Here is a 24,741-nt window from a genome sequence, read left to right on the forward strand (position 1 = left end):
GGGGAAAGAGAAAGTAAGAAATAAATTGGTCTTGAGGTTGGTCAAGGAATGCACTGGGCTAGAGTAGAAGGAGCTTTTACCTAACCTAAAACTGCTCCGTGAAAAGAAAATACTTAATTCATCTATTGGACAGAAATATCTAGGAACATAGGAATAGGAGAAGGCCATTCAGCCTCTTGAGCTTGTTCTGCCATTCAATTAGATCATGGCTGATCTGCATCTTAACTCTCCCTATCCACCGTGGTTCTGTAATTGTTAAAACTCGTTCCTAACAAAAATATATCATCACAGTTTTGAAATTTTCAATTGAACCAGCTTCACCGCTTTTTTTTGGTTCGGGTGGGGGGGGGGTGGGTGGTTCCAGATTTCCAGTTTTCCAGTACCCTTTGTGTAAAGAAGTGCTTCCTGACATCACGCCTAACTGGCCCAGCTCTAATTTTAAAGTTATGCCCCCTTGTTCTGGACTTCCCCCACCGGAGGAAATAGTTTCTCTCTCTCTCTCTACCCTATCGGCTCCTTTAATCATCTTAAACACCTCAATTAGATCACCCCTTAATCTTCTATACTCAAGGGAATACAAGCCTAGTCTAAGCAACCAGTCCTCATAATTTAACCCTTTTAGCCCCAGTATCATTCTGAAGATTCTGCAGCCCCTCCAAGGCCAATATACCCTTCCTATGGTGTGGTGCCCAGAACTGAGTGCAGCACTCTAAATGGGGTCTATAACTGTAACATAACTTCCACCGCTTTGTATTCCAGCCCCCTTGAGATGAGGGCTAAAATTTCATTAGCCTTTCTAATTTTTTTTGTACCTGTCCACGTTGTGATTTCTGTACTCTTTCATCTAAGTCATTTATAAATCGAGAAAAGCTGCAGTCTCAGTACCGATCCCTTAGGGACACCACTAGTCACATCTACTCTTCTATTGTTGATGTGAACCTCCATAAATTTTGTGTTAACTGTTCAATCTATTACATCATTCCTTAGAGCCTTTTATATAAATGGATAGGAGCAACTTTTTTAACAACTAATGTATAAATGTATTAAGCACTGGATTTCAAAAGTGACTCATTGCATTGTCAGAATTGAGCATGTTGGCGCTTGAGTTTCCTGGTTAGCTTGAAGGAAAGGTTCTGCTGTCAGCAATGCCAACCTCACCGTATCAAATCATGAGACAAACTCTTAAAAATCATGAGATTTGGTAAGAAATCATGTTGCTTTTTTTCCCCCCGCCTGACCCCTCACTGACCTTTGCTCCCAGACAAGAAGTGCATTCCGCGACCTTTGCTCTTTTTCAGTCACAACCGTCCCTCCTGCCGCATTGTAGCTGCAACATTTGTTCCGCTATTTGGAATCCGTTGTTACTCAATCCATTCATCTCAACAAGTTATAAAAGTTCATTACGTGTGAGGCAGTGATGGAAGGCACATTTCCAGCCCCCCCCCTCATCGCCAGTCGCTGACCATATTCCCTACCGCCCTTCAACGGACGGCTCCTGGATGCAGTGGCAGATGCAGGTACTTTCGCGGGCCAATCCCCTGCTCCATAATCTTCCCCCCCACTAATCCCTGTATTGTGCAAGGTGGGAGTGGAGAGGAAGGGGAGAGTGGCGAAGAATGGAGAGGGCAAGGGGAGAGTGGCGAGAGAGGGAGGAGTACGCTATGCCACGTCCACTGCATTAAAGCCGAGCTCCAGCTCCCAGCGCCTGAGAGTTCCACATCCTCCGCAACACGGACCGCGCAACCTGCTGCCGCGTGCGGAGAGTGAGAGCTGAAGAGAGGCTGGGGGAGAGGCAGACCTGGATACCCCGACACCAGGAGACAGGGAGCAAGAGAGGGAAGCGAAATGGAAGCTGAGCCTGGCTCTCCAACACATCGTTCTGCTTTAAGCCTTGGAGCGGCAGCGGGGTGGATTCTCCTCCATGTTTTTCAATAAAGTAGCGGTGGTGCTGCAGGCAATTCGTTGCTTTCCCCGGTCAATGTGCATGGGCTGGGCTAGTTTGGTGGCTCGTGGTTGGGTTTTATTGGAGACCTGGCAGAGCTGCCCCATTAGAATGAAACTGCCCGAGACTCCCCATGCCAGAGCCCAAAACTCCTCTCCCACATTGTGGTGTGGAGCCAAGGGGTGATCTTTGGGACATCCATTCCCCCCCCCGCGGAAGTGGCTCGATGCGCCCAGGCTCCGGTTTGGGCCCAGGCCGCTCTTTAAAAATGGCGCTCGCTCCTCAGCTTTGCTGCTGCAAACAGTTGACCCCCTGCCATCCCCTAGTCATTCACTCACTTAAAGGCCGCTGCCATTTCTAACAGGCCAAGAAAAGGCAGTTCCCCACCTAATGACTAATCGCATATTTTCCGCGTATGCGCTAATCACTGTATTTTTTTTTGAATTGCGAGATTTAGGCATTCCATCGCAAGATCGCGTGTGAAGCTTTATTTCACTCTGAAATCGCGTCTCTCGAAATGGAATCTCGAGAGTTGGCAATACTGTACTGTTCAAATTGCTAAGTGTGTAAAGTCCTATTTAAATTCATTTTTATCTTTTGCAGCACACACCACACAGTTCTCTCAGCCAGGATGGCATTACCTGAAGACTGTTGGTCACTTGCAGAAGGGTGGCAGTTATGTGGCCCTTACTGATGGGAAGGGAAACATCACCATTATCATCGAGACTATGGTATCCACCTTTCATAATGTTGCATACTGTACTGTTTTCTGGTTCCAGTCTGTGTATTCTTCTGCATAAATCTTTAAATAGTCATTGCTCTGGCATCACAATCGGACTCTTCCTTTCATGCCACATGTTTTTTTTTCTATTCCTGGTTGCTTCCCTGCGCACACAGAATTGATAGAGTAATTCTGCTGAATGTACGGAGGCATTTTGAAATTCAGTAGCAGCTAACGGCTGCAGGTCTGCATTTGGGGTAAAGAAATTGCTGACTCTATGAAGCTGCTCATTAACTACGTGTGTGTCTGTCCAATGACACAAACCCTATATGCTAGGTCTACAAGAGTAGAGTGAACAAATATTAAGATTGTCTCCTCGGACAGTGTTTATTTTTAAACTTTCTTTTAGAATTTCTAAGCGGTGAGTCTACTACATATCAAAATACTGTTGACTCCTTTAGTAAATTATTTGTGTAAACTTTATCTCTAAATGCTTTCTCTTATGATATAAAATCACTTCAGAACACTGGATATTTAGGTATAAGCTGTAATTTTTGCCTAGGGTCTCTTCACGAATACATCTTCCACTTTCTCTTGTTTCCCACTGAGATTTGTAATTTAAAATATAAAGGTGGTACCACTTCTGATTCTACACACTAGCAGGTACTGGCAATGTTAATAAAACCAGAAAATGCTGGAAATACTCAGCAGGTCAGGCAGCATCTGTGGAGAGAGAAATAGGGTTAACGCTTCAGGTCGATGACCTTTCGTCAGAACTAGCAGTTCTGATGAAGGGCCATCGACCTGAAACGTTAACTCTCTTTCTCTCTCTCTCCACAGATGCTGCCTGACCTGAGTATTTCCAGCATTTTCTGTGTTTATTTCAGATTTCCAACATCTGCAGTATTTTGCTCTGGCAATGTTAATGTCTGAGGGGTATCCAGGAAACAACTTGCAGATATAAAGATATCTACGTGAATGTTTAATATTGTTTATAAAGTTTAGGTGGTATCCAGACAAGAGGACCTGCACCTAGAACCAGAAACTGTAAATGTTCTCAGGATGCTACTTTAAAATCAGTTTTCATTTTCTTCAGGTTGATATTAATTGGAATCTGATTAACTGTTTCATTTAGTAAGTTTGATCTCATTTTAAGATGTCTAATTGAGTGGATTTGATTTTCTTTTGGAGCTTTTGGAAGAATAAGGAAGCCACATACTCCTTGGAATATAAGTGTCTAAATGGGGTAGAGGAGCAAAGGGATCTAGGGGTACAGATGCACAAATCACAAAGTACTGATACAGATTAATAAGGCCATAAAAAAGTAAACACAGCTTGGGGTTCATTTCTAAAGGGATCGAATTGAAAAGCAGAGAAGTTATGTTAAACTTGCATAGAACCTTAGTTAGACCACACTTGGAGTACTGTGAACAGTTCTGGTCTCCATATTATAAAAAGTATATACAGGCACTGGAGAAGGTGCAACAAAGATTTACAAGAATGTTAGGTATAACCTCTCAGTTCTGGTATCAGGAAAGACTGAAGAGGCTGGGGCTCTTTTCTGTAGAAAAGAGAAGACTGAGGCGTGGCCTGATAGTTCTTTAAGATTATGAAAGGGTTTGATGGGGTAGAGGTAGAGAAGATGTTTCCACTTAACAGGCGAAACCAGAACTAGGGGCCATAAATATAAGATAGTCACTAATAAATCCAACAGGAAATTAAGAAGGAACTTCTTTACCCAGAGAGTGGTTAGAATGTGGATCTCGCTACCACAAGGAGTAGTTGAGGTGAATAGCATAGATGCATTTAAGGGGAGCTAGATAAACACATGAAGAAAGGAATAGAAGGATATATTGATTGGGTTACATGAAGAAGGATGGGAGGAGCCTCGTGTGGTGCAGAAACACCGGCATGGACCTGTTGGGCCGAATGGCCTGTTTCCGTGCTGTAAATACTATAGCCGCGATTTCCCCAACTTCGGCGGGTCCGATGTGGGCGACGTCTGTGGCGGGTCTCGACCTCGCTGCTGGCTCCAGCCCGCTCTGTAGAATGAGTTTACATTGATTGGGCTTGTTAAGTCCACCCAGCGCATTTGCCGGCTAATTGAAGGAAGCGGGTCTGATGATGTCATTTGATGACGTGTCATCAGCCGGTTTCCTTAAAGGGACCATGTGCAAATTAATTTTGACAGTTGTGCTGTCGGTGTTCTACAGCATTGAGGTGCTGCAAACACTGACGAGCACTGCAGAGGTGCATGGTTGCACCCAGGCTCTCCCATGACTCCCTCCATATGCTTATGGAGGGAGTCACAGCACGCAGGGAGGTTCTCTTCCCTTCCCATGGACGGAAGAGACCTCCCCAGGAAACCAACGCAGCCTGGTTGCACATTGTACAGGAGGACACAAGCAGGGATGTCGTCAGGAGGACCAGGCTGCAGTGGCGCAAACCTTTCAATGGTCTCAGTAGATCACGAAACGTTACTGCAAAGCCACACTCAACCTCATCCTGCTGCGCCACTCATCACATCCCCATCACTCTGCCTTCCCTACCCTATTCCTGCACATCCTTACTCACACCAACTTACCTTGTTCCTCCACCCCTCCCTCTCTATCTACATTATCACTTCCCCATCTCAGTAGCCACCCCTCTCACTCACCCTCATCCTAGTCCAATCATACGAACTAAAAACATACAAGGGTCGGAACTTGGGTATTTTAGTCAATTTTCATGTAAAATTTCTGTTAATGTGGTGCCAAACATTGAAAGCTTTATTTTCAACACTTTGCGCTCTTGGACAGATTTGTGGGCACCTTTGGAAGTGGCTTAGTGAGTTGCAGTGAATGATGAGACATAACGGTACCCCCCCCCTGTAATGGTGATGAGTTTGAAAGTAATGACTTGGTCATTGTAGGGATGCTTTATGGTGTGGGGTGGTGCCAACCTGTGCATCATGTGGCAGCCAGGGTGTACAGCGTCAAGTGAAGTAAATCTGGCCATGGTGAGGCCATCTCTGGTGTCCTGGGCAGCAATGTGGTTGGGTGCTGATGCCCTGTGTCCTGTGTCGCATCAGATGATTGTGGAGAAGGTTGCTGGTGTTGGGGCTGATCTTGGTGGGAATCTGGGGACCAAGGTGAGATAGTTTCAAGGGCACCGATGCTGATGTAACAGATGGCAGGTGAACTGAAGCTGACAGAAGCGATCTGTCAGTGGTGAGGGAGGTTGTTCCAATGAGATACACTGGATAGAGAGTTTACTTGCACACACTTGCAACCTGCATAAAGCGCAATCTGTCTTCCAAATGCAGTAAGCAAACCGCTTCTGAGCTTAGAAAGTGAACAGCTGTGAGATGGGAGCTTTTATAGCACATTTGCAGCTGTCAAGTAATGAGATGATCCCATGGTGATGTACCTCCCGACCTCCTTACCTGACGTGATCCCTGAGCGCGACCTCGTAAAATGGTACGGTGAGTTCAAAATACTTTTTAATGGGCTGTTAACAAGGTCATAATGACCAGAATTGCCTCCCCGCCACTGCATGTTGGGTCTGTTCAGCCCTCACGGACACGGCCCGCTGAGAAAAAAAAAAAAAAAAAATTCCCACCCAACCCACCACTGCTCGCACCCGCTGACCTCCCCCAAAAAATTCCCCCCTTTAAGTAACTTACTTTGTCATAGAGATGACTTCAAAAATCTGCATTTAGACCCCTTGATTTCAATACAGTTTTAGAATTTTTTCAGCCATTGCATTGCATATTGTCTCATTTATGTAATTGGTACATTTTGAATGTTGAGCGACATTTTAAAGCTGCTGTTTCTAAACTTAGACCCATGATCATTCAATATGTATCCGGCCTCCACTACCAGCTTTCAATGTTGTTCGGCAGAATGTGACTTTTAAGTTGCAAGGATCATTTGTAAGTACCAACAGTTAATCAATGCATGTTGTTTGTTTTGTGTATGAGGTGGGTAGTGGGGGTGGGAAGGAGGAAATTATTTTGTAGATACATTTTGTCATTACCGGTGTAATAATAATACTCATAAGTGAGATGTAGAAAATCTTCATTAGTGAGAGAATTACACAGTAATGTGAGTTTGAGGAAAGTGCAATACTTTGAGTCAACATACTCATGCCTAAAGTCTATTGACACCCCTTCCTCACTGCTCATGTGTCTCAATATTAAGTATTGCTGTGTGTAAACATTATTATTATAGAATCTAAGACCCTCCCTCACACTAATGATGACTTCAATTCAGGATTATGGCCTGATTTTGGGATACAAGATTAACTGGGGGAAAGCAGAGCCACTTCTCTTAAATGGGAAGTGAACTTCTGGGATTGTACACTGGGGAATAAGGTATAATCAGTGGCCTAAGCCTATGTTGCTTATTCGATTTTAAGATGTCCAAACTACTGACAGGCATTTTGAAAGACATTGAAGGGGGGGACATTGTCTTCTCTTTACTACGTAAGTTGTACATCAAGAGGAACATTATGTCCAGGCTGAACTATCTTTAATGTGATTTCCTTGATTATACACGCACACTAGTTCAGGAAAGTTAGACAGATGTTTCTGAGCTTCCTTTCCGGAGGGAAAACCATCTACATTAATGTTAGCATGTCACAGATAAAGCAAAAGGTAGTAGCAGTGATGTTGGACGTAGGGCAGAATGATCTGAGTTGTTAAACATTAATGCATCGCAGAGCAAGTTTGACCCCTGAATGAAGATTTTGCTAGCTGAAGCCAGACATACAGTAATTTAAGTTACATTAGTTGTGTCCCTAGCATTTTTTTTAAATCACAAGAAAAAGTATGCCTCTTATACCTACTTGCTTTGGAACACCTGTTTAAGATAGGTTTGTTGGACGCGTGGTAGCATCTTTGAGAGAGTCTATATTTATAGATTTAATTATGTGGTGTTTCTGTGTGAGGTTATTAATCTTTGTATTTATATTTAAACAATGTTTGCAACTCTTTCTTCAGAAACAAATCAAAACTTTAAAAGTATGGCATTCAAAGTTTGACTTCTTCAAGAATTCATCAAAGTTTTTTACCCAGCTATCTGATATCAAGGTAATTCATGTGTTTGCTATTCTTGTACAGTTAAGAGTCGACTTTTGAATTCTGATCTTGAAGATAAGATATTTTACACTGGAAAAATTACGAGTGCACAACTTAAGAATTACACAGTGAATTTGACCCAGTTCATCATCCTTTATAGCCCCCTATGCACTTTTGAATCTGTCAGTGTTTCTCAAGAATGAACTTACTCAAGCTATCAAATTACTACTGTTGCCATTTTTCTCTTTATCCCTCCTATTAGCTGACTAATGGCTAGACCACCACCTCCCAGGTCTTTGTCAGTACTATTTTTGCTACCTTTTTGGAGTTGTTCAAAGAATAGCTTGAATTGGCTTCTCGCTGCTATTTTTGTTTGAAATGCAAGTCACCTCTATGTGGTAACCTAGTGGTTATGATACTGGACCAGCAACCCATGAGATCAAATCTTACCATGGCAAGTTGTGAAATTGAATTCAGTAAAATATGATGCTTTGTGGGCTGGCACCAAAAAAGTGACCATGACGGGAACCTGCCATTCCTACTCAGTCTGGCCTGCTTGTGACTGTAGTCCTATACAACGTGGTTGGTTTCTAATGCCCTCAAGGCAACTAGGGATGGGTGATAAATGCTGCTTTGCTAATGTTGCCCACATCTCAAGAACAAATATAACAAAAATTAATCAAATGTGCTCTTGTTCGACACATTTTTTTGTGCAGGGTGTTGTTTAGATTGGGTAAGGCCCTTGGCACCTTTTGTGATTTTTGACTACTTGACCTAGGAAGAATATTGGGCAAGCTATATTAAGATAGTGCTATTAAGTTAAAATTTTTCTTGCAGCACAGAAGTAGACCATTCGGCCCATCATACCTGTGCTGGCTCTTTGAAAGAGCTATCCAATTAGTCCCACTCACGGCTCTTTCCTCATAGCCCTGCAGGCAATTCGCTGCTTTCAAGTATATATACAGTTACTATTGAATCTGCTTCCACCACCCTTTCAGGCAGTGCATTCCAGATCATCATAACTCGCTGCGTAAAATAAAAAATTGTCCTCATCTCTCTCTGGTTCTTTTGCTAATTAGTTTAAATATGTGTCCTTTGGTTACCAACTCTCCCGCCAGTGGAAACAGATTCTCCTTATTTTTATCAAAACCCATCATAATTTTGCACATCTCTATTAATTCTCTGCTTAACCTTCTCTGCTCTATGGAGAACAATGCCAGCTTCTCTGCTCTCTCCACATAACTGACATAATCTCATTGAAACTTATAAAATTCTAACAGGACTAGACAGACTAGATGCAGGAAGGCTGTTCCCGATGGCGGGGGAGTCCAGAACCAGGGGTCACAGTCTAAGGATAAGGGGTAAGCCATTTAGGACAGAAATGAGGAGGAATTTCTTCACCTAGAGAGTGGTGAACCTGTGGAATTCTCTACCACAGAAGGCAGTGGAGGCTAATTCATTAAATATATTCAAGAAGGAGTTAGATATATTTCTTAAGGCTAAAGGGATATGGGGAGAAGGCAGGGACAGGGTACTGAATTTGGATGATCAGCCATGATCTCATTGAATGGCGGAGCAGGCTCGAGGGGCCAAATGGCCTGCTCCTGCTCCTATCTTCTATGTTTCTATGAAGTCCCTCGTTCCTGAACCCGCAAAGGATTAAATCCATAGGATAGACAGGTTGTGAGAATGCCAATTAGATCCGGTCAAAGTGTCTGTTCAGTTGGTGTTTCACTCATACCATATCAGCGTGAAAATTTCCATTCAGGCATTCCAATAGAATTTTCCACATTTATATTGGAATGGTTTCTTTTAATTGAGCCCAGTGAAGGGCAGTTGTTAGCCCATACCTGAAAGGTGTTGGTGGGCTTAATTGGCAGCTTGACTGGCCAATCCCTGGACCAGAGAACTGAGAGAAGATTAGAGGTCAAATCTTTAGCTTCATTTCTAATTGGGCTCAGTCTACAGAAATCTGATCTGGAAGACAAATAGTGAGAGAGTGCTCTCCTTAAGGTTAGCACCAAGCAATTTCAGAGATTTCCTCATCAGTAAAGTGAATTTAGCCCACTGACAGTGTGGCATGCTTTATTATATTCTGTTACGAGGAACATTATGAAATGGATCAAAATTCATTGTAAACCTTATTCTCCATTTATATGTTTTAAAAAAAAAAAAAAAACCAGCTTGCTGGTTTACATTAGGTTTCATTTTACTAGAGTATTCAGTAGTCCACCTTCAGAAGCTGGGAGGAGCACACATGGGGACATGTGTGAAGTTAAGCCTTCAAATCCTTTTTAAAAACTTGCTGCAAATTGGGGAAATTCTTGATTTAAAACTGATTATTGTAATTTTACAGCTAGTCAATGGATCATTTTCACTGCATTTGGACGAGGATGAAATATACACTATAACCACCATCAGTACAGGAAATCGAGGCAGCTTTCCACAGCCACCTGCCTCTCAGTCATTTCCCAAAGAGTATATGGACGATTTTAATGTTGGTAAGTGAGCATTTAAGAAGATTTTAAACCACCATAATTTGTCGTATGTGTCCAAGTTATATATAGTAGGATAAATACAAGTACCACAGCATTAAAGCATTTTTTTACTCCACACACTTTAGGAGTAAGGCATAGTTTGATAGGCTCTAAGGAAACCTGATACTAAACACACACATGAAAATGTCATTCTTCATGCACTTCACATAAAGCTGCAGGATCTGTATAATTGTGAGCACTTGTTTTTTCCACAGCTTAAGGTTCTTTGTTCCTGACATTGGACCTCTCTCCGATTGCCAAAGTTTGGAACAAAGTCTCCAGCTGTACTCATTTTAGTTTTTGAACAGTTCAGTGCTCACTGGAATCTGAGGTCGGGATCTTACCTGAAGAGATGCGTTGGGGGCGGGACTGCTGTCTTTCGGGTTCGAGTCCCGCCCCCAGCGACGTTAGATGCTATTTTGCGTCAGTTGGCCTTGTTGAGCCCGCCCTGTGGGCTTGCCGGCCAATTAAAAGAAAGCCGGTGTCCGATGACGTCAGTTGATGACGCATCATCTGCCAGTTTTCTTAAAGGGGCCACCGCCATTTCTTTTTTACATGATTTTTTTCAGTGTTTGACAGCATTGAGGTGCTGCAAACACTGACAATCACTGTACAAAGGTGAGCCCTTGTACCCAGGCTCTCCAGTGACTCTCTCCTTAGGCTAAAACAGATGGCAGGTGAGGCTACAGAAGCGATCTGTCACTGGTGAGAGAGGTTCTCCCAGTGAGGCAGGACTACACAAACACTTTAAGTTCGTCACGTACAGAAAATTCTAAACACGTTAAAAATGACTTTCCCAACATTTTCTTACCTCTGCAACTCACCAGTGTCCCATTGGATCCTTCACATCATTTCTGCAGCTGTCACCTATACTCAAACATTACAGTAGACCCACAGCACGCCACACTTACCCTGGCAGGGTTTCCTGATGTCGGGAAGCCCGCAGTAGAAGTGTCAAAATTGGAAAAAGTTTCTTAACTGCCTGTTAACTACCTGCTAACAAGCAGTTAAGTGGCTATAATCCTCTTCCCGCCGCTAGGAGTCGGGTCCCTGCGCAAATCGGGGACCCAACTCCCAGGAAGATTGATTGGAAGCGGGTTCGGGACTCACTGCCAATCTTTTTGTTTCTGCCAGCAATCCCGCCTCCAAACCCAACCCCTGAGCGCTAGCAAAATCGCCCCCTAAGTGTTCACCAACTTCGAATGGATTTTGCAAGACTACTAAATCTAGTACAACACTTGCCCCAGTAGCCTGATTCATATGTCTTATTAAAAAGCAGTTCATGATTAATAGGTAGTCAAACCTTTTATTTTTCCATCACCTTCTAGAATTCAGCACTCAAACATTTACTTTCTATTGGAGTTAAATGTTCAAAAGTGTTCGTATCCAGCTTACAATGTATATTGAGATTTTAACTTTAGTACTGAATTGTTGTAATAGATAAAACTTTTATTTGCAACAGCAAATAATTGATTGTAATTATGTTGTACATGTGATATCTTGGACTACTTTTTTCTGTAACTGTCACTGAAATAGAAGTTCTGTTAAGATTCCCATATATAACTGGTTAAGACAGTTTATTTGAATGGATATTACAAATAGAAAATTGATGCCCTATTGGTATTTTTAAGCATCTGTAATAGTCAGTAACATTGCTTCATAATTCTGTGGTCCTGGAAACCGTCGCAAAATTTTATCCCATTACGTTTATTCCTCCTCCAGTTTACCTCGCTGTAGTTTTATTAAAATGCATACCTGGTTTTATCAATCCAACTGAGAAAAGCATAAAGAACTTAGAGGCTGAGCTCAGTATATTGCTTTTAAACTGTATAAAATGGCCATTTTTTAAAATAAGAGGCACTGTTTTGTATTTTAAAATGTTACATTGAAATGTCCCAAATCCCAGGTGTACGAGCTGCAGAATTTCCTGTGCCATGGGGTTGGGCTTGCCACAGAAATTGATGTTGCCAAGTTGGTGATAGTGAAACATTAATAAAATTGGTTCAAGTGTGACTAGTGGTCTGATTTATTTAAAAGTTCAAAGTCCTAAGCTTATACTAGATGCTGCAGAACATAGGCCAGTGTTTTTGTGCTTTCTTTCTTCTTTCAAACAATTATAATATCCTTTTTCCATTGGTGTGGAGTTAGCATGGTTTTGGAATGCTGGATGTTGATATGGATGGAGTTTCAAAAACAAACTTAATCTTATTTTTCAAATTGCCTGTGATTCAGGGATTCCACCATTCAGTGAAGCATCTAATTTTGCTGACCAGACTGGAGTGTTTGAATACTTCATAAACTACAAAGACTTTGGTGACCATGTGTTTACTCTGCGCCAGGTCGTAACACAGCGACCTATAACTTGGGGAAGTGATGCTGACCAAACAATTACTGTTATTGGTGACTACACGTGGTAAGGTTTTTTTTTTAGTTCAAATATTCAAACATATGAATGTAAACAGTACTTCGTTTGCATGCATAATCTTTTTGATTGGTAAATTCACAAAATTTCATTGGCATTTGAACTTTTCTTTGCAGTCCAATCGCTCTACAAAATGTTTAAGCCTCACTATGTCTCGGGTGAGTTGACTTGTCCTGATGCAATTGAGGCCTAGTCAACTTATTCATCTAGCAACCATCTGCCACTGTATCAACCTTTACAGTTTTGTCAGTCAATTTGTTTTTTTTTTAATGGTCTTAATACCAGCTTTTGGTCATAAACCATTTTTTTTTAAATGCAGCAGAGAAAGTTTAGGAAATGATTGCCTAAGAGAAAAGGGATTAGCATAAATTAGATAGAAAAAAGTAGTTAAAAAAGAATGCGGAGAAAGGGTGAGCAAGAAAGAGTAACCATGAATGATGAAACTTAATTTTAAAATATTTGTAGGTTCAAATTTATATTCCAGTAATAAAACCGCTCCTACTGACACTAAAGTTGATTTACTTCTGTAGCACAGTTTTCAGTTTTTGTGGTAAATGGCAACTGTCATTTTCCAATGGATTACAAAATAACCACTGATGACCTATCGTGAATATGTAGATTGATGATGCCATCTGTCAAATGGACCTTGTTTAAGTGATAGTAGTAAGATTGAATTACAGTAGTGTTAGATGATGATGATTAGGTGCTATTACTTGCAGTGCTCTGGATGTAGTCAGTAAATTAAATGTCAAAGACTTGATGGATAAAAAGATTTGAGTTCCTTGAATATCTCTTATAACAGAAGGGCAGGAGAGAACAACATGTATTATGGTGTTGTATTTGGGCAGCATGCACAGCAAGTAGCACTTTGGAGTTGGATGGGGCAGAGAAGAACAACTAGTTGATGCCATTGGTGCTTTTTTTCCCTCCCCAAGGGTTTGCACACTGCGGTGATCCATTGTAATGGGAGGCAATATTTGAACCCTGGGATTAAATACAGGGGAAAAATTTTAAAACATTTGAACATTTATGTTTTTGGATTTTTGCCCTAGCTATTTCCTTGGGTTCAGTCTCACTGGTCACTCTTGTAAACAGACCTCGTATCCCTTATGACCTTTTAGCTGCCCAATATCTAGTTAAATAAAGCAAGACTCAACGATCTAACATGCTCTCGTTACTGCCTTCTGGTTTACCATGTATCTGATTAGATTTCTGCCCTTAAAGGCCTCAGACTGACTGCTTTCTGGCTGTAATTCATTCAAAATATATATCCGAATGAAATTATTTCTCATAACTGCATTTAGGTGGTCAGCCACTTGCAGGATTCAAAACTGCATTTCCGTGCACACATACTGCTGTCAAATAAGTACTGTAAATGGCCCCACAGAAAGCTGTAATTGAATTGACCCATTGATCTATTTTAATGACTCACCAATTTATGCTTGCAGGAAATTAACATTTGCCCAGCTTTCCATCAGGGACGCTGCTGGGCAAAATTACACTAATGGCTTTGCACCCAACAGACATTGGCATACTAAACAATCCTGTTGTCCACAGCAGCAGTCTTCAGCTCACGTTGATGTATTCTCTGCAGTCTTCAGAAATGGCGAGTAGTAACCAATTTTAACCCTGCATGCCCTGTGATTAGCAAGAAAAAATCCAATAAATAATCGCACTAAATTGTCACATCGGGCTGGATTTTCCCTGCAAAGGCGGGATGGCGGTGGGAGAGCTGGATGGCAGGTTCCAGTCTCACTCCCGTCTGCAGCTGCGCGCTCAAAGATTTTCTGTAGATTGGCCTCGTTAAGCCCGCCCTGCGGAGTTCCTGGCCAACTAACAGGAAACGGGTCTGATGATGTCATTCGATGACTCTTCTTCAGCCGGTATCCTTAAAGGGACCACGACCGCATTGATTTTGACAGTTCTGCTGTCAGTGTTCTGCAGCATTGAGGTGCTACGAGCACTGCGCAAAGGTGCACATCTGCACCCAGGCTCGCGCATGACTCCCTCCATATGCTTATGGAGGGAGTCACAGCACGCAGGGAGGTTCTCTTCCATTCCCATGGGCAGAAGAGACCTCCCCAGGACACCAACATTGCACAGGAGGACACAAGCAGGGATGTCGTCGGAAGTGCCTGGCTGCAGTGGCACCAACCTTTCAATGATCTCAGTAGATCACGAAACGCTACTGCAGTGCCAAATGCATACTCACCCTGCTGTGCCACTCATCGCATCCCCATCACTCTGCCTTCCATACCCTACTACTGCACATTCTTACTCACACCAACTTACCTTGCACCTCCACCCATCCCATCTCACTAGCCACCCCTCACACTCGCCCCCATCCTAGTGCAAACATACCAACTAACAACACGCAAGGGTAGGCACTTGAGAGGTTTAGCCAATTTTCAGGTGAAGTTTCTGGTAATGTGTTGTCATACAGTGAAATCTATATTTTCAACACTTCATCATCTTATTGGACAGATCTGTGTGCACCTTGAGAAGTGTCTTACTGAGTTCCAGTGAATGTTGAGACATAACTTCCCCACCCCCTCCGCTATAGTGATGAGTGTGAATGGAATGGCATGGACATTAAAGGGATGCTTTATGGTGCTGGTGTGGGATGGTGTCAACCAGCTGCTTCATGTGGCAGCTGGGGTTTACAGCGTCAAGTGAAGTAAATCTGGCCGTGGTGATGCCATCGCTGGCCTCTCGGGCATGTTGTCAGGGGCTGATGTCCTGTGTCCTGTGCAGCATCAGGTGATGGCGGAGAAGGTTGGTGATGTTGGTGTACTTGGTGATGTTGGGGCTGATCTTGGAAGGATTCAGAGGACCAAAGTGTGTTTTTTCTAAGGGCACCGATATTGCTACAATAGATGGCAGCTGCAGGTGAGATGACACAAGCGATCTATCAATGGTGAAAGAGGTTGTTCCAATGATGTGGCACTAGATAGACAGTTGGTTCTAAATACTTGAAAGCTAAAGAAATCTCTATGTCTTACAAATGCAGTAACCAACAGTCTTTTACAGCACTTCTGCTGCTGTCAGCTTATCAGATACATCTGAGCAGACTCGACTCACGACAGGGTGAGCTGGCGTGTTCCCTGAGCAGCGGGTAACCCGTGGTGGAGCATGTAAAATTGGAAGGTAGCCTCAAAATAGCATTAAATTGGCTGTTAACAAGCCATTTAATGATATAAATTGTCTTCCTCGCCGCTTGGTGTCTGGTCAGTTCTCCGCAGACAGACCCCAGACCTGTGAACCACATGTGCCCCTGGGATACGTGGGCCTCTACCCACAGGTACCTGGAGAGGTCCAGGACCGCGAATCTCTGTACCTCCCAGACCACCAAGTACGCGGGCATTTTATTTGCGGATCCTCCGACTGCAAATTCAGGGCCATTGAGTTCTGGTTATTGCTATCGTTAAAAGTATTGACACAATTTAAGTTGAATTTACTAAAGCTGAATTTACTAAGATGCACACGTAGCTATATAAAGCTGTGCATTTTTTAAGTAATGCCAGAGTTATATCAATGATTTAAAAAATATTGAAACATGTACTTGAGAAATAATCTGTAGCATACAATAATAGTTTATGCCCTCGATGTAACCATACAGGTATACATGTCTTTAAATCAGAGTGCAGTTTTGTGGCAATCACTGACCATGTTTATTTTAGTTGACATGCTAACTATAATCTTGTTTTTCTAGGACAGACCTGAATATAACTTGTGACGTACTTATTGAGACAGACTACACTGGAGGTGTGTTTATTGCTGGAAGGGTTAACAAAGGAGGCGAAGTTGTTCGACACGCTGAAGGCGTGTACTACTGGATTTTTGCAGACGGGAAGTACAAAGTTACAAATGACCTCCGTAAGACATTTTTTCAATATAACTTCATACTTCTGTTATAATTGAGCTTATTTATATTCAAGAAAAGATGATTCATTATACAGTATCATTTAAAAAAATCACTTCCCTGTTCATTCAGCCTCCACCCATAAATGAATAGGCTGGAATCCAAAAGGGTGAGAATAGCAGCACTTGACTTTTTAGAGATCCCTGCAGTAGATGGGCAAGGATGTCATTCCCTCCCTCCCCCCTCCCCGCCCCCCCAGTTCACCATTGCATTTAAGACCTTTTTTATGAATGGCATCTTGGCCCTCTTTTTTCCCCCATCAGTTGCAGCTCCCAAAAACGATTTAAAAACAAAAACTGAAAATGCTAGCAATGCAAAGCGGATCCAGCAGTATCTCTGAAGCAAAAATGGTATGCTAATGTTTTGGATGTAAATTGGCTCTTCAGTACATTAATATTTGCATGGTCCTGTTCTGTTTACTTTCAGTCCTCTTGCTGTATTTTCAGACAGCTATCACCATTGTCTCCTGGCTTCAGGGTGCATTTTTATTTTTCACATACTTCCTTAATCTAAAGCCTAAGGTCTATTTGATGTTGGTTAATGATAGCAGCTGGGTTCAGGGCTCTAGATCTTATTTGGCGACAGATCTATAATCTGTACTGAACAGAAAATGCTGGAAATACTCAGCAGGTCAGGCAGCATCTGTAGAGAGAGAAACTGAGTTAACATTTCAGGTCGATGACTCTTCGTCAGAACTGGAAAAAGTTGGAGATGCAACAGGTTTTTAAGCAAGTGTAGGGGCAGGGAAAGAGGGGATGGGAGGAAAGAATAAAAGGGAAGGTCTGTGATGGGATGGAAGGCAGGAGAGTTTAAAAGACAAAAGAGATGATGGTGCAAGGCAAAAGGTAATGGGACAAGTTAAGAAACAAAAGATGACTCTAGCTGAAGTGTAAATGGCAATGGCAGAATCATCAACAGCTGCCATGTGAGAGAAAAAAATTGGGGCCGAAGTTATGGCCTGAAATTGTTGAACTCAATGTTTGAGTCCAGAAGACTGTAAAGTGCTTAATCGATAGATGAGGTGCTGTTCCTCGAGCTTATGTTGAGCTTCATTGGAAAAGTGTAAGAGGACGAAGAGGTGAGAGTGGGAGAGGAGCGGAGAATTAAAGTGACAGGCGACCGGAAGCTCGGGGTCACCCTTACGGACTGAAGAGGTGTTCCGCAAAGTGGTCACCCAATCTGCGTTTGGTCTCGGCCCCAATTTTTTTTTCTCTCATTTCATATTTGACCCTCAAATGAGCTTCCGACCACATATCCGCAGCATAACAAAGACCGCCTACTTCCACCCCCATAACATCACCAGTCTCTGCCCTTGCCTCACCTCATCCACTGCTGAAACCCTCATCCATGCCTTTGTTACCTCTAGACTTGACTATTCCAACGCACTCCTGGCTGGCCTCCCACATTCCACCCTATGTAAACTTGAGGTCATCCAAAACTCAGCTGCACATGTCCTAACTCGCACCAAGTCCCGTTTACACATCACCCCTGTACTCGCTGACCAACATTGGCTACCGGTTATGCAGCGCCTCGATTTCAAAATTCTCATCCTTGTTTTCAAATCCCTCCATGGCCTCGCCCCTTCCTATCTCTAATCTCCTTCAGCCCCACAACGTTTCTCCACCACCCCCCCCCCCCCCCAAGATACCTGCACTCCTCTAATTCTGCCTTCTTGAGCATCCCTGATTATAATCGCTCAACCTTTGGTGGCCGTGCCTTCTGTTGCCTAGGCCCTAAGCTCTGGAATTCTCTGCCTCGTTACCTCTCTTTCCTCCTTTAATACGCTCCTTAAAACCTGCCACCTGCCCTAATTTCTCTTTGTGGCTAGGTGTCAAATTTTTTGTTTAAAATTGCTCCTGTGCAATGCCTTGGGATGTTTTGCTACTTTAAAGGCGCTATATAAATACAAGTTGTTGTTGTTCTTTGTGTGAGCTGTCTGTCCTCTAGCTTTCTTCCAAAAAAAACCAAGGTTTTATAAAACCAAGACATCACATGCTCGGGAAACGTCGTGCATGACTTTTGAGGGATCATATTCTGAAATGGAGAGTATCCTGTGGCTCTCCCAGAGAATGTATTGATATGGAGGTTAAACTACATTTAAAGAATAAAGAATATAATGTAGGAATTGATGTATTCCTAACAAACAACTGAGGTCAACTCAGGAGAACAATCAAACAGGTCTTTAATGTAGGATTAGATGAATTCCCAAAAACAACAGAGATCGACGCAGGAGAGCCATGGAGCAGGTCTTTCTCCAACGGGGATGCCACGAGGACTGACTCGGCAGCCCCGTGGATTGCGTCGTGACGCCATTGCATTTTCCCGCGCTTGGGGCGGTCACGTGATGTGCGACGTGACGTCATCGCGTTTGCCCGCGTTTGGGCGGTCACGTGATGTGCGACGTGATGTCATCGCATTTGCCCGCGCTCTTAAAGGGGCAATGCCCCATACATGCAAAACACTATATACAAAACCCAGTAATGCCCAACACAATAGTACAGGTTTAGGCTGGTGCTAGAACATCGTTAAAGGGAATTATATACAATTAGCTAGATTAACTCCGTGGTACCGCCACAATAACAAAGATAAATTTATCAAGCTGTTCTTTCTTCCTTCTTTTCCCCCACGTTTCCTATACATTTCTTTACCTACTGTCCTCGGCAAACAATCCCAGGTCAGGTATAGCACAAGCTGGGAGCAGAATAAAAGCAATGTGTTTTCACGCAATCTTCGAGGAACACTTTCTACTTACACCAATGAAATGTTTCTGTTTTCCGCATCAGCCATTATTGTGGCCTATAATTTAGTTTATCTACGGACTCAACCCACTAAGTGAACTAGTTTGACTGCACAATCTATTTTAAAATCCTTAAAATGTCTGCGACTACTTGCATTTACCTCCTCAATCCAAGTTAGATTAGACCTTGACCCCATAGGTGGAAGGATATCTCTAATCTACTGAGCAACCTTGTCCCACTGTTACATTTTAAGTGCTACTGACTGGTAATGGCAATAAAGCAATGAATTTCCTTTTTAACAAAAAAAAGTGCCTAGTTAAAGTGAAAAATGGGCATTCTTCCCCTTTCATTCAAAGGATCTTCATCCCAAGTACAGAAAGACATTTCTGTGAGCATTATTTATTTTTAAATGTAAACACAAAACTTTTTCAAAACAAACTTGTATCTCAGAACTGCCTGGAGACAGATTTGGGACTGATATTTGGTAATTGCTGCATTCTTGCAGTAGTTAATGAATGATTTTTATCTTTCAGCTGGTGAAGTTGTGTTGGCTTCAGGTCAGTCGGGCACAGGTGCAGGAAAATGGCATACCCTCACTCTCATCATTCAGGTAAGTGTAATACAGTTTATAAAAAAAAAAAAGTTTGCCCCTTTATGGAGTTTTACATCATATACACAACCCCAAATCTTAACTGTCGTTCAAAGGAAAATGAAACGGGGAATTTCCGGTGGCTAGCTGATTAGCAGAATACTGATTAATTTTTTTTAGTTCTCCAATCACTAGGAAAAATTGTCTTGCAACATTTGCAGAATCTTAGTAACCTGAGGCTCTCATGTTTGGCATTCTGATCTTTGCGGAGGTGATTTACCATTGTAAAGCAATCTTAAAATGCTAGTTTCTCTCTCTCTCTCAATACTGATGTCACTATAATCGCTTCTCTGCTTATAAACGAAAGTATTATGAACTAATACCAAAAGTTACATTTGCAATGTAGTACATTAAGGCTTTAACATTTCTAAGCAGCCGAGTTTAATAATCATTAAGGGAATTGTTTGGCCAAAGTGCCAGCATTGCAAACACCCGTGATATAGCTCGGTTTCCATGGTTGCTATCAACCACAATATCTTTTTAGTTTGTTGATTTTATTGTAGTTTTTTTGTGTTTTTCACATTGTCTAGAAGGGGAGTGGGTCAAAGCGAATAGTGTGTTTTTGTTTGTGATTTACTTTCTCTTAGTAGCACATCCCAAAAACATTTCTTCAGGATTAAGCAATTGCTGATGGAAACCTAGCAGCCAGCTGTAAAGGAGTTGTCGCTGCTGCCTTTGTTCCCCTCTCTGGGCAAAGCGATTCAGCAGTTTTAGATTTTCTTTTATTCTGTAGCTATTTGGTTTTTTTTTACTGTTGCTGAGCCATTTTGCTGATGCTGCCATAATATTTTCAACAAAAGTGGGACACACAGTTGAGAAATCTGGAGCTGTCCTGACAGGAAATAAATCATTGTTTTTTAAGATTAAATAAAAATTTAAATAGAGTCAGAGTTGTACTGCACAGAAAGAGGCCCTTTGGCCCATCGTGTTTGCGCTGGCCATCAAGCCCTATCTATTCTAATCCCATTTTCCAGCACTTGGTCCGTAGCCTTGTATGCTATGGCGTTTCAAGTGCTCATCTAAATGCTTCTTGAATGTTGTGAGGGTTCCTGCCTCTACACCACCCTTTCAGACAGTGAGTTCCAGATTCCAACCACCCTCTGGGTGAAAAAGTTTTTCCTCAAATCCCCTCTAAACCTCCTGCCCCTTACCTTGAAACTATGCCCTCTGGTTATTGACCCCTCTTCTAAGGGGAAAAGTTCCTTTCTATCTATCCTATCTATGCCCCTCATAATTTTGTACACCTCAATCAGGTCCCCCCTCAGCCTTCTCTACTCTAAGGAAAGAAAACCCCAGCCTGTCCAGTCTCTTCATAGCTGAAGCGCTCCAGCCCAGGTAACATCCTGGTGAATCTTCTCTGCACCCTCTCCAATACAATCACATCCCTCCTGTAGTGTGGCAACCAGAACTGCACACATTATTCCAGCTGTGGCCTAACTAGCATTTTGTACAGCTCCATCATAACCTCCCTGCTCTTGCCTTCATTAGCTGAGGCATAGAATATAAGTATCCCATATGCCTTTTTAACCACCTTATCTACCTGTCCTGCTGCCTTCAGGGATCTATGTACATGCACACCAAGGTCCCTCTGATCCTCTGTCCTTCCTAGGGTCCTACCATTCATTGTGTATTCCCTTGCCTTGTTAGTCCTCCCAAAATACATCACCTCACACTTTTCAGGGTTAAATTACATTTGCCACTGTTCTGCCCATCTGACCAACCCGTCTATATCGTCCTGTACCAAGGCTTCCCTCCTCGCTATTTACCACTCCACCAATTTTCGTGTCATCTGCGAATTTACTGATCATACCTCCTACATTCATATCTAAATCATTAATGTACACTACAAACAGCAAAGGACCCAACACCAATCCCTGCAGTACACCACTGGACACAGGTTTCCAGTCACAAAAACAACCTTCGACCATCACCCTCTGCCTCCTGCCACTAAGCCAATTTTGGATCCAATGTGCCAAATTGCCCTGGATCTTACCTTCTTGACCAGTCTCCCATGTGGGACTTTGTCAAAAGCCTTCCTGAAGTTCATGTAGACTACATCAACTGCACTACCCTCATCCACACGCCTAGTCACCCCCTCGAAAAATTCAATCAAATTGGTCAGACATGATCTCCCCCTGACAAAGCCATGCTGACTATCCTTGATTAATCCTTGCCCCTCCAAGTGGAGACTAATTCTGTCCCTCAGAATTTTTTCCAATAATTTCCCCACCACTGATGTTAGGCTCACTGGCCTGTAATTCCCTGGTTTATCCCTACTACACTTCTTGAATAATGGTACAGCTACTATGTTAGCTGTCCTCCAGTCCTCTGGCACCTCCCCTGTGGCCAGAGAGGTTCTGAAAATTTGTGTCAGAGCCCCTGCAATCTCCTCCCTTGCCTCACACAACATCTGATTTGGGCCTGGGGATTTAACCACTTTTAAGCCCGCTAAAACTGTTAGTACCTCCTCCCTGTCCATGCTAATTTGTTCAAGCATATCACAATCCCCCTGCCTGATTTCTATGCCTACATCGTCGTCCTCCATAGTGAACACAGATGCAAAATATTAATTTAAAACCTCACCTGCATCTTCCGGCTCTACGCACAGATCGCCACTTTGGTCCCTAATGGGCCCTACTCTTTCCCTGGTTATCCTCTTGCCCTTAATATACTTATCAAACACCATGGGATTTTCCTTTTAATTTGCCCACCAGTGTTTTTTCATGCCCTCTCTTCGCTCTTCTAATTTCTTTTTTAAATACCCCCCTGCACTTTCTATACTCCTCTAGGGCTTCCACTGTTTTTAGTCCTTTGTATCTGCCGAAAGCCTCCCTTTTTTTCCTAATCCATTCTTGTATATCCCTTGACATCCAGGGTTCCCTGGACTTGTTGCCACCCTTGACCTTTACGGGAACATGTTGGCGTTGTACCCTCTCTTTCCATTTCCTTTCTGAATGACTCCCACTGCTCTGATGTGGATTTTCCTACTAGTAGCTGATCCCAGTCCATTTTGGCCAGATCCTACCTTATCATATTAAAATTGGCCTTCCCCCAATTTAGAACCTTTATTTCCGGTCCATCTTTGTCCTTTTCCATGACTACCTTAAATCTCACTGGATTATGGTCACTGTCACCAAAATGCTCTCCTACTGACACATCTACCACTTGCCCGGCTACATTCCTTAGAATTAGGTCTAGTACCGCCCCCCTCTCTTGTAGGACTTTCTACATGCTGGCTCAAAAAGCTCTCCTGGATGCACTTTAAGAATTCTGCACCCTCTAAGCCTTTCACACTCTGACTATCCCAGTTAATATTGGGGAAGTTGAAATCCCCTACTATTATTACCCTATTATTTCTACACTTCTCTGAGATTTGCCTACATATCTGTTCCTCTATCTCCCCCTGACTGTTTGAGAGTGTACTATAGGCCCCCAAAGTGCTTGCCCCCTTTTTGTTTTTAATGTTTGAGGGATTCTGCTCTCCGTTTACTTTTTAATAAAGTTTGATTTAAAATTTATTCGGAATACACTTTGTAAAGCACCAGAAATTGTGTAGCTCCAGCTATATCGAGTTACTGTGAACAAAACTATTTTAAGGAAGTAATTCACCTTTTACTTTCATTCTCTCTCAGGGCAATTTAGCACATGGACTATTGAATGGCTACCCGCTATGGAGAGATGTTCGTGTACTGCAACCACGCAATGGCTGGGCGGCTATTGGAACGCGTACCTTTGAATTGGCTCAGTTTGATAATTTTCACATACAGGCTAGTTAACTACAAGTAAATTCATTCCTACAAATATTTTGCACAATGTCTTAACACTTTGCTGCATTTGCAATCTTGGTGTGCCTTAAATAAATGACACCCAAGTTTGTTTCTCTGCTATTGTACAATTAAATATTGGAGGCAGTTACTTTACTGCACCGAACAGGGTGCCTAAATATTTCATTGAACTCCACCTTTTAAAAATTGTAACTTTAATACTTTACTCTCAAACCCCCCAAGTGTTGCAAAACACATGTTGCTGTGACGTAATGGAATCCAACTTATAACATTACATTTCAACCAAAGGTTTGTGGTTAGTTATGTAGTGCAGCTATCTGCTCAAGTGTATACTGAGAATGAAATGCAGCAAGATGAAGTGATGGTACTCCATCCCCCAAGTGTTACAGGAATTCAGTTTGTAGGGTGGAAATCTTAATTCATTTTTTCACTTTCTCACATTAACATCTCAATCTTTGTGATTTCTTTTCAATCCTCTGTTTTATAATCAGGCCTTTTCGTGGATTTCCAACTTTATTTTTTTAACGCAAGCATAGCTTACTGATACTCCACAATGAAGAAATAAATCTTCCAATCACTTTTTAAAAAAACTGGTTTTCCTTCAACCAATAAAAATAGCTTGATGCAGCTCTTGAAATGTGCTTTTTTTTATATAGTTGTTGGTTTTGACTTTCTAGATCTGGAGCATGTTTTTTATTTTATCACCTGTGGTTGAAGCGTATCCCAATAGCTCAACAATTCTGCATTTTATGGGAGATGGGAACTTTGAGTACTGCACTTGTCATTACCAAACAATTTGGCTCTGATTTACCTACCCTTGTACCCCTGCCCCGGCTTAGGTTAGGTGGTGTACTTTTCACAACTTGACCTCAGCTGAACCTGGCTGTAATTTTGGGTTCAACCCGTGTAAGTTGCCTGGGTGCATACAGGGCAGGACTACTGCCTGAGAACCGGCGCTTGTTGCAT

General features: G+C 42.4%; 1 protein-coding gene across 6 annotated transcripts in view; it reads left to right on the forward strand.

Moving 5' to 3' along the window:
* LOC147109133 (galactocerebrosidase-like) overlaps window positions 1–24,402 on the forward strand; it is a 69,939-nt gene extending 45,537 nt beyond the window's left edge. For 2 of the 6 annotated variants that reach the window (XM_086002754.1, XM_086002752.1), the window contains exons 10-18: window positions 2,546–2,673; window positions 6,487–6,576; window positions 7,645–7,734; window positions 10,079–10,223; window positions 12,492–12,672; window positions 14,130–14,287; window positions 16,399–16,557; window positions 19,875–19,951; window positions 23,623–24,402. In XM_086002754.1, coding sequence (XP_085858880.1) covers window positions 2,546–2,673; window positions 6,487–6,576; window positions 7,645–7,734; window positions 10,079–10,223; window positions 12,492–12,672; window positions 14,130–14,287; window positions 16,399–16,557; window positions 19,875–19,951; window positions 23,623–23,766 — 1,172 coding nt within the window. In that variant the 3' untranslated portion in view covers window positions 23,767–24,402. Of the gene's footprint in view, window positions 1–2,545; window positions 2,674–6,486; window positions 6,577–7,644; window positions 7,735–10,078; window positions 10,224–12,491; window positions 12,673–14,129; window positions 14,288–16,393; window positions 16,558–19,874; window positions 19,952–23,622 lie in introns of those variants that run through there. The other 4 variants (XM_086002758.1, XM_086002755.1, XM_086002756.1 and 1 more) reach the window with 3 other exon arrangements.
* The last annotated feature ends 339 nt before the right edge of the window (window positions 24,403–24,741 follow it).

The sequence above is a fragment of the Somniosus microcephalus genome, chromosome 12, assembly GCF_052327205.1.
Source record: "Somniosus microcephalus isolate GS21.2 chromosome 12, FLI_Smic_1.0, whole genome shotgun sequence".
Classification (NCBI taxonomy): domain Eukaryota; kingdom Metazoa; phylum Chordata; class Chondrichthyes; order Squaliformes; family Somniosidae; genus Somniosus; species Somniosus microcephalus.